Source organism: Centrocercus urophasianus, unplaced genomic scaffold (genome assembly GCF_019232065.1).
Source record: "Centrocercus urophasianus isolate 14NV4802_14NV808 unplaced genomic scaffold, USGS_Curo_1.0 seq_14, whole genome shotgun sequence".
Lineage (NCBI taxonomy): Eukaryota > Metazoa > Chordata > Aves > Galliformes > Phasianidae > Centrocercus > Centrocercus urophasianus.
In genome coordinates, this window is record NW_024884586.1 from 505,453 (window position 1) to 515,686 (window position 10,234).

The 10,234-nt window shown below is 37.7% G+C and overlaps 1 protein-coding gene across 5 annotated transcripts in view; it reads left to right on the top strand.

The window, feature by feature from the left end:
- Positions 1–7,872, top strand: part of SYT9 (synaptotagmin 9) — a 69,146-nt gene extending 61,274 nt beyond the window's left edge. Inside the window, exons 5-8 of one of the 5 annotated variants that reach the window (XR_006168176.1) lie at positions 494–665; positions 1,282–1,411; positions 3,228–3,710; positions 4,979–7,872. Coding sequence is in view for 4 of the 5 variants with exons in the window: in XM_042814814.1 (XP_042670748.1) it covers positions 494–665; positions 1,282–1,618 (509 nt within the window). In the remaining variant the exon portion in view is untranslated. Of the gene's footprint in view, positions 1–493; positions 666–1,281 lie in introns of all 5 variants that reach the window. The other 4 variants (XM_042814816.1, XM_042814817.1, XM_042814815.1 and 1 more) reach the window with 4 other exon arrangements.
- The last annotated feature ends 2,362 nt before the right edge of the window (positions 7,873–10,234 follow it).

Here is a 10,234-nt window from a genome sequence, read left to right on the forward strand (position 1 = left end):
CTCCTCTCCTCTCCTCTCCTCTCCTCTCCTCTCCTCTCCTTTTTCTCTGCATCCATAATTATAATTCTCTTCAGAAACATAAACTGCAATTTCTTACACTTGGAATTATATTTAACCATGCATCAATACTGTGTACAATGCTGTCATCTTCTGTCTAACCTATAAATTTGTAAAAGTAATTACGTTGTTGTAAATACACTGATACACAGGCTGATGTATAAAACAGTCATAGTTCAGTGGATAATTTAATACTCTTTCAGAAGTCAGTACCCAAAGAAAAACGTATTGAAGCTGAATTGTTCACTGTAGGATTTCCAACAGGTAAAGCTTTCCAATGTCCATTGTCTCCCAGCCATTCCATGGTAATAAAGAAGCTCAAATTCCAGACACAAGTGACTGCAAACTGCACACAAGAATACTGCCTTTACTTTCCATGTATGTTTTCATAAAAAACAACAAAAGAAAACCAACGTTGTTCTTATGATTCACACAGATCCCTATGTGAAGGTTTCTTTAATGTGTGAAGGAAGGCGACTAAAGAAAAGAAAAACTTCCACCAAGAGGAACACCCTTAATCCCGTTTACAATGAAGCCATAGTCTTTGACGTCCCTCCAGAAAACATTGACCAAATTAACTTGTCAATAGCTGTGATGGATTACGACCGGTGAGATACCTGTAGCTGTAAAATAACATTATCTCAAAATCTGGTATAGTAGTTTTGCATCCAGGAATGAAGTTATCCTTTTTCTCACAATGGAAGGGAAATTAAATATTTTCTCATGCTGAGTTAGGTGGAAGACTAAAATGTCTCATTGTCAGGCAGAATTTCCTTTCTAAATTTTAAAATGCAGATTTGCATCCATAACAAACATAACTAAGCTGCATGTGTTTACCAGAACAGAAATAACTGAACATACAATCAGTTCAGACACTGATTTTCTGTTTATGAGCAACTGCACTAACCCCTCAGACACATGCCTCAGTTTATAAAATTTGGCTCAGTTTACTTGTATTTGTAACTAGTTACAGAAAACAAATAACAATTTACATTTCTCATACAAAAATAAAATAAATGCATCTAGAAACACAGTGTTTGCTACCATGGATAATATTTTGATTTGTGGAAAATTCAAAGAGCAAACCCTTGTAATTTATACTTTATTATATTATACTACATTATATATCAAAAAAATCATGATTACTGCCTCTATGAAATATGCAAATGGTACGATTCTAAAGGTAATATTTTATGAAAAGCATATTATGGAACATTTTCACAGTGTAGGTCACAATGAGGTCATTGGAGTATGTCAAGTAGGCAACGATGCAGAAAGTCTAGGTCGTGACCATTGGAATGAAATGCTCTCATATCCTCGGAAACCCATTGCCCACTGGCATCCTCTTGCAGAGGTAAGAATTTTTCCTTGCTTTCCCATTACTATAACTGTTAAAATCTTAGTATATGGCATTAGAAATAGGATGAAATTTTACAAAAAAAAAAAAAACAAGATCCACAAGTATACCCTAAAGCCTAGAAAAGAGCTCAGAAACACCAATACTGATAACATGCAAATTAAGTCTGCTCCTTTCAATTTCATGGGAACAGAAAGTAATTAATGTATTTGATAGATACACAAAAGCCACATACATTGTACAGTGGATAAAGGTTTCAGATTTTATTTTATTTGTTTGGGTTTTTTTTTCTCGGTTGTTTTTGTTTTGTTTTTCAGACATAGGATAGGGTAACTTTCAATGATAATTGATATGAAGAAGTGGGCTTCCTAAGGTTTATCAATACCTATTGTTTTTTACTATATAAAAACCTAATCTGATTACTTCTATTACTTCTATTGTAAGATTATGTCATCTAGCAAATCTCAAGGAATGTCTATCTATCCTGAAAAGGGGAAAAAAAAAGAAAAAAAAAAAGGTGTAAGTTTCTCTGGAGATTTGAGGCATTAATAAGAAGCCACGCAATTAGAAAAAAATTTCAAGGTTCCTATGGTTTTTGTTTTGTTTTGTTTTGTTTTGTTTTGTTTTTTGTCTTCAGGGCCCTATTCAGCAGAAATGTTATGCAGGTCTTCTGCGCTTGGATGGCTGCCGAAGAGGCTTCCTCACCCTTTTAACCTATTCAGCAGAAATTTGGCATTCCTGTTGAACTCTTTCTTAGCCATATCCTCAGGGGCTATTCCACAGAGTCCAGTGGGGTAAAGATGTCCTTTTAATCCCTCTGTTTAATCCTCTCCCTTCCCAATACAGGAAATGGTAATCTTGATTCATGAGACACAAAACTTCAGTGTTCTAACTAAATTGCTTCCTAAGAGTTCCCATTTTTATCGTTACTCTCACTGGTTGAAGTCAGGCAACAATCCCAGTCAGGAGAAGCTACTATATTTATGGACAGTCACAATTGTCTGCTGAAAGAAAAGAAAAATTATCATATGAAGCCATGTGCAATGCCATAAGCACCTGATATGTAGAGGCAGGCAGCTGACAGACACTTTCTGGAGTGTAGACTAGTGACCAGAATGCAACTAAAGACTTGGTTGCAAGCACCAGCATTAGGGTGTTCCATAAGTTAAATGTCACACAACAGGAAGATGTTACAAAATGGCAGAAATACTGCAGCCTTGTCTGTCTCCATGATCAATTACATTTTCTGGTTCCTGGGGACAACAGAAGCACATTTTCAACAGGGAGACCTTCGATCACTCCCAGCCCATGGCAGCAGGAAGCACTGTGAGAGAATGGGGATACCAACAGACAAGCATGGCTGTGAAGGAAGATCAAGCTAAGTCTGGAGCCCAGCTTTTTGTGCCCTCATTGAAAAGTTAGCTCCTGGCAAAAGTGCCACAATTTGAAATACCCGCCTGGGCATTTGGGAGTTGAGTTTAGAAAAACATCACTGAGCTCTCAGCTGTAACCAAACCCTGATAGGAATGGACCAAGGGAACATATGAGGAGCACTGTAACAGTTAGTATGTCCCAGAAAATGAAAAGTGTCTCTTAGCAGAAGTTGGCTACATCCTTAAATCAAATTGTCTTCCCTCTTTGATAAGTTTTATTGCAGCCAGAGCCCACAATCAGGTTTTGACAGCTCTTCCCTTTTTTGCAGGCAACCTGTTCTTTTCATACATGCCTTGCTCACTTCTTTAGATTTCATTGCTGTGAATTGCTTTTCATGCCACGGAGCTAAAGAGAGACTAATTTTTTTTTCCCTTCCCAGGAATCAAGTGGGGGAGGGTATCCAGCGCATCCAGGCTGTGCAGAGAAATATATACACAGCATATCATTTTGGTTCCTGAATCAGGATTAGGCTCAGCGAGAGTTCTGGAACCTCTGTGGCCACAACCATAGGACCCTGAATACTGCTGAATAGAACCCTCAGTCTTCAACTGTGTGAAGAGCTATTGGTTTTGAGTAGTGCAATATAATCCACTTGTAGCATTAGTTCTCCAGCTGACACTACTGCTACTGATAGATTTTTTGTATGGTCATAAGCATTACCCAAATTCAAGTCAAATGTTTTGCTCATTAGAATAACCCAGGTTTTACAAGCAACATGACAGCAATGAAAACAACAGATATTGGAGCCAGCTTTAAATATGATTATTGTATTTGCAAAGGAAAAAAGAAGTGCAGTATTGTAAATGTGAAGCTATGTAAGTCATTTTTTCCCAAGAATGACTGTCATCAGACTTTTTTGATGGTGAGTTGTATCTTTCATCTCCATGTCTCCTTTCACCTGACATGAAAACAAGACTAATTCACTCCTTTGCAGATATGCTTCAAATCCTTCAAAGCTGTAAAAAGTTCTGTTGGGTGACAACAAGATACATACAGTGTTTGCAATGACAGCGTGTTCTTTTAGAAAGAAGATAAGGATCTGTGTAGTATGGAGACTGGGAGCCCTCGGTGTTATTAGATGATTTTCCAGTCACTGCTTTTCACTGTGTCCATAACACTGTGAAGGGCTGGAAGAATCTCACAGGTGGCTTTCTTTCATCATACACACAAGCACACACACACACACCATTTTAAAATGCCACTCCAAACCTATATAATGTCTGTGAAGACTATTATTTGTAGTAGAACTAACATTGACAGGGCTACCTTAAATGATTGTACGTTGTAAATGCTAATGAATTCTGACCATTTTAAAAATAAAAATAAAAATCAAAGCAAAGCACTGAATTCTTTCACATAATGAACTCTAGGTCCTGGAACAACAGTCCCTCGGATAAATTTTGCTCATTATTTATCCATGCATAGGGTTAACTCTTCCTTAATTTTTTCATAGAGAGACTTTGAATCAAGTTTTTACATCAATATCTTTACCTTAAAAGGGCAAATGCAAATTATGTGTGTATTATACAATCTAGTTGCCAGCTAAACACAGGTAGGTAGCCCTTGTCTTTGTATATACTGTTCAGGTAAGTTTATGCACATGAACATTGTTTTGCATCTTGTATGTGTTAAATGCTCACCATTCATATTCAGTTTTAATTGAGCTGACAAACATGTGATGGTAAAAAAAATGAGAAAATATTTGCAACTTTTATTAAAAAAAAGTTTTATAACTTGTTATTTGAGGATCTTCCAGAAAACCAGAATTGTTAACAGGTAAAAACACAGCCTAATGGTTGCAGAAGATCTTGGATCTGTTCTAAATGTGTAGTGTGGCTATAAAGCAGAAGTCTTAAAAGTAGAGTTGCTATAAAAAAAAAATAATAAAATGTCATGCTATGCTATGAAGAATTTAGCTATCACATACAAGGACACTCCTGGCAAACTCCACAACTGTTCAAAGCCTGCCTGAGCAAAATTTTAGATTGGTAGCAGGTCACATCCAGAACAAAAAAATACAAAGTAGCCCTAGCAAATGTATTTCAGTACATGCTCAAGTGAAGCCTTATGTCAGCAGACCAGTGATATAATACAGTGCTCGTAACTGTTCGTGTATGATCTTCACTTCAGGCAAAATTCTGCACTCTTTACTCAGGCACATCTCCCAGGAGCCAACATGGGGAGATAAGCACGAACAGAGGAGGAGGACCTTTTCCTTGTAAGTGGAGATCTTTGATTTCCTGGATAAATCAGCATAGATGCAATCCCACGTGGGCAAAGCAGGCAGCTGCATGCTTTCCCGCTGCAATGGCTATTACCAGGGCAATGTTATGAACAGTAGCTTCTGTAAGAATGAAGAGACCTATGCAGCTAGTTCATTTTGTCTCCGTGGAACAGAGCAGAAATCTTTCTCAGATTTGCCTCAAGTGACTCAAAAGGGCGTCAGCAGAAAAGTAGTGTCACTGTAATTGCTAATGTTTTTTATTTTATTATCATACTCAGTTCATTTAATGCTCAAGGGGCTGGCATCAAGAGAATGATTTTGAAAACAGTTTGAAATATTCCTTTTACAAAGAAAAGAAAAATCTTATTTTTCATTTTTTTAATTTTCCTAATTCTTGCTCTCTGACTCATGACTTACAAGCTGTTACACAGGCTATGGCATTATTTTGTGCTTTATAAAAATATCTGCCTTTCCATAGCAGTGCATAAGTGGAACAGTAGTTGTTTTCTGTGCTTCTCCCTCTTCACCTTTCGACTCAACTTAATCTATGCTACTCCCTAGACCTTCAGTAGACCCATGTTACAGTTCTGGTGAGCCAGGCAATAGCAATATTGGACATAACAGAGCATCTACTGCTAGAATACCAGTTGGAAACGCAGTACTGTGATCCCAGTACTGGTCACTCTCTTTTCTGAACTATAATTCCCAGTGGTGAATTAGTAGAACAGCTCATAAGAAAAACTCCAAACCTCCAACCTTCATTTGTTTTATTTCCTGTGAAGACACAATTATGCTGTATCACAAGTGTTACTGAAGCAAAAAGGGAAATCCCCTAGAAATGCATCTCAGCAAGATTTTAATCCCACTTTATTCATTAACAATATTCTATTAAACTCTTAGTTTTTCATAAGAAGCCACAATTTCAGATAGATTTTTTTATGAAAAAAAGTGAGAGCTTTCCAAGGTTTTGATACTAAGCAGGCTGTAATGGGCTGTCGTGTGAAATTCCAGGGCTAAAACACTCACAAGCACAACCCTTCTGCAGCTGAATGTTGAAATTCCTTTGTTTTCGCTGAAGTCACAAGGTATTAAAAGCACTTGAGGGTTTTGTGTGTCATTTTCCCCTGTAAATAATCCTGGCAATACACCAACCATACATGAATTGCAACCTGCAGAAACAGGGACTAGAAGACAAAAAAAAAAAGCAAGCATAGAAAAAAGATCCGCCTCTCATACTATTCCTGCCAGTCAGTACACCTCAGCATTCTGTACCAGCTGATACGTAAGACAGCAAACTTATTACATAGGCGGGCAATGCAGCTGCCAGTAGCAGAACTAGTACAACAGCAAAGGGCAGCAGAAAAGAATGAGAAGAAAGATTATCTTAGTTGAACCTATGTTTGGTTTGAAGAGTAGCTGATATGTTTTTTCACTTTTTAAACTCCAGTCATTATACAAAGCTATATCAACACTTGGCACCTAAAGGTAAATTGACAATTTTATCACCTGGCAATGTTAGAGCATTAAGGGGACTTTGCTATTAAAAAGTAATAGTAATAATAAAACTCTTAAAAGCTCTCTTTATTCTCTTCTAGTCTAAAAGGAACAAATGATAAAGGGAAAGGGAGAAAGAGGACTGGAAATTTACTTGAAGAATCTTTTTGACCCATTTAGAAATCTATAATATTAAATTACTGTTAATGCATTTTGGGTTTATTTGAACAGAAAGAATTTTTTTAAAAAAAGGAATCACACAGTAGGTGAGTCAGCATGAAGTGTTATCAATAAAATGTTTTCTTGCCTTTAGAACAATGCATTTAAAAACATTTACATCTCAGTATCAATTGAGAAAACAATGGCTTTCTTGTTCCAAAAGAAAAAAAAAAAAAGCATATAGAGAAAGTTATCCACCACATTGTAGAATTTAACATAAGCCTCCATGCTGAGGAAAATAGGAGCAGGACAGACTCTGTAACAACTTCACTTTGATACTTGCTGTAAGTACTGGAAAGCCTTGATTGCAACCATAATTCTGTTCCAAAGTGACAGCCTTATGATTCATGAATCAAGCTATGCAAGGTGTGAATTACTCTGCAAGAGCACAGCACACTCAGCTGAGCTGCTTTTAGAGTCACCATCTAATACAGTGAGTTGTGCAAGGAACTCTGGCTGAAGTCCTCCAGAGTCCCCAAAGGACCTCTGCCTCCTTGAAGGGCCATGAAATGCACTAGTCCAGGTGGCAGAAAGAGACACCATTCAGGAGAGGTATCACCAGGACATACTCAGCTGCTGACTGAGCACAGCACACATGGTACGGAAGGGAAGGTGACATGAGAACTTGTAAGCATCTGGGTTGTTTGTTTTGTCTGGATTTTTAGTTAGTCTTTCCATTGCTCACTTAGACATTGTAAAACTGGACTGTTCTACTCAGTTGCATGCTGGCCAGCTGTCATTTTTAATGCCCCTTGCAAAGGTGTGTGAAGAGAGCTGTGTTGTTTTTGTGTACTTTCATTTTTAATAACACGAACATTGTACTGTACTTTATTATTTCCTGTTCAATAAATAGGCTTGGTATCTCTGTTTCATGTCTAATTTTCAAGAGCAGAGCCATTCCTGTACTGAGGCTCTCTCAACTAGGTGGGCTTTTTTTTTTTTTTTTTTTTTTTTGTTTGTTTAGTAAAAATAATGCATGATTTCTTTTCGCAGTGATGGTTTGAGGGACAAAAAATTTCTTAATTTTGTAATATGTACTACAATCTTCTAAACACAAGTAAAAATGTACTGTGATCTATTTATATAAATCTAGTCTGAACAAGTAATTTTGATCTTAATAAAAACTCTGTAAGAAATTGTGCAATTGTAATTTATTGCTATTTTGTATTTAATAAATGAAAGTTCAATTCATTATTCAAAAACACTGAAAACACTTTGGGAAGTGTTTTAACTCCATTTTTTTCCATGGTTTTTTTTCTATAAAATAAATGAGATCAGAGGAAAAAAAAACCTGTTAACATGATAGTTACTGTCAATGGTTTATGGGCTGATTGGGCCCAGTTCTGTGAGTAGCGGGGCAGAGGGATTTCACAAAGTCTGCACCTCCAGAAAAGGGAAACAGGGGACCCCAAAATAATTAAAAACAGCAGCAACTGAGGAGAAACAAACTAGTTTGCTAAATGCAGTATTGGAATGCAAGATAACACACCGTAATACCATATAATTAGAACTGAAGCTAATAAATCAAAGATAATGAGAGAGAGAATGTCCGAAAGGTGGATGGGCCTCACCATAACGCTGAGGTGAGATGTACAGTCCTTGAGCAGCAGGGAGACAAAGAAGAGCCAACAAAGAAGAGGAAATCAGGTGACCTTGCCAGGAGTTCTATCTCCTCTCTGATCACAAAGCCCCCTGGGGAACATAGTTCTTCTTCTCTTCCAGACAGGTACCCAGAACTTGAGCATTAACAGTTAAACTCCCAGTGTACTACATGATGTTATGATGTGGAATACCAAAAACCAAAGATCACAAAACAATGACAGTTACTTTACTGCACTCCAACACGATTTGGGGTTTTGAATGCAGGATCTTCCTCTTGTTTACCTCTGTGGATGTAATTTTTATTATAGAAATATTTTTAAATATATCAAACATGAATCTCACATGTAATAATAAAGAATAAAAATAAAGAAGATACAGAAGTACTTTTACCAACACATAGTATGGTAAATTACCAAAATTAGTATTTAACATGGCAGGTTAGCAAGATTAGCATTCTTCTTGTCAAAACCTGACATGTAGCTTGGGGAAATTCCCAGGGTTCCACTGGCAGAGCCCAGAAACAAATGGAAAAAATACCACAGATGTCACTGTGGTGTGACCACAAACTGTACCTAAAAGGGCTATATTCTTATTTTATTTCATATGAACTGAAATATTACATATGCATCAGCAAGGCTTCTACATGTGCATAACATCTAATTAACTTTGAGTTTCTCTATCTTTTGGGGGGGTAAGCTTGGTTTTTTCTCATTTGGAAGATCTAGCCTACGTGCAAATACTGCATTAATGAAGGGTCAGTGACATAAAAAAAGTGACAAAATAATTCCGTGCAACCGAAAAAAAATTTAACGTAGGTGTTGTCATATTTAGAGTATTTGACATCACAGATATATGGGAAAGGAAATCATAGCAAGCTAGTTATGTTGAAGTTACTATTATCACCAATAAAAGTAGAATTGCAGCTTGGGTTGGAAGGGAGCTCAAAGGTCAACCTCTCTGCCATGGGCAGACTTGCTAACCACTAGATCGGGTTGCGCAGGGCCTTATCCTGCTGGCCTTTAACACCTCCGCATACTCTACAGCTTTTCTGGGGCAACCATCTCAGTGATGAAACTTCCCCTGACATCTAATCTAAATCTCCCTCCTTTAGTTTAAAGCCATTCCACCCTGTTCTACCACTGTCTACCCATTTAAAAAGTCGATTTCCCTCCTGTTCATAATCTCTCTTTAAATATTCAAAGGCCTCAATGAGGTCTCCCTGAAGCCTTCTCCAGACTGAATATGACAAGTTCCTTTATTATGTCTTTGTAGGAGAGATACTCTAGCACTTTGATTATCCTCATAGTCTTCCTTTGGACCATCTCCAAAAGCTCCGCATCTTTCCTGTGTTGTGGGCCCCAGACAAGGATTCAGTACTCCAGATGGATCTTTACAAGAGCAGAGTAGAGAGACAATCACCTCTTTCTCTCTGCTGGCCACACTCCTCTCTTTTAAAGCAGCCTGGGATACCGTTGTCCTTCTGGACTGTACAAGCACACTGCTGACTCATGTTAAGTTTTTATCTATCAGGACCACAAAGTCCTTCTTGGGAGGGCCAAGTGTTCTCAAAGTGCTCTCCCAGTGTGAATACATATATGGAATTGCCCTAACCCGAGTGCAACACACTGTACTTGGATTTGTTGAACCTCATTAGGTTTACACAAGGCCCACATTTCACATTTATCAAGGTCCCTTTGGATGTCATCCCTTCCTTCTGTCCTACCATCTGAACCACTCAGGTTGGTGTCATCTGCAAATTTGCTGAGTGAACTTGATCCCATCATCTATGTCAGTGATAGCGATGTTAAAAAGTGCCAGTCTTAAGATGGACCCCTGGGGGACACCAC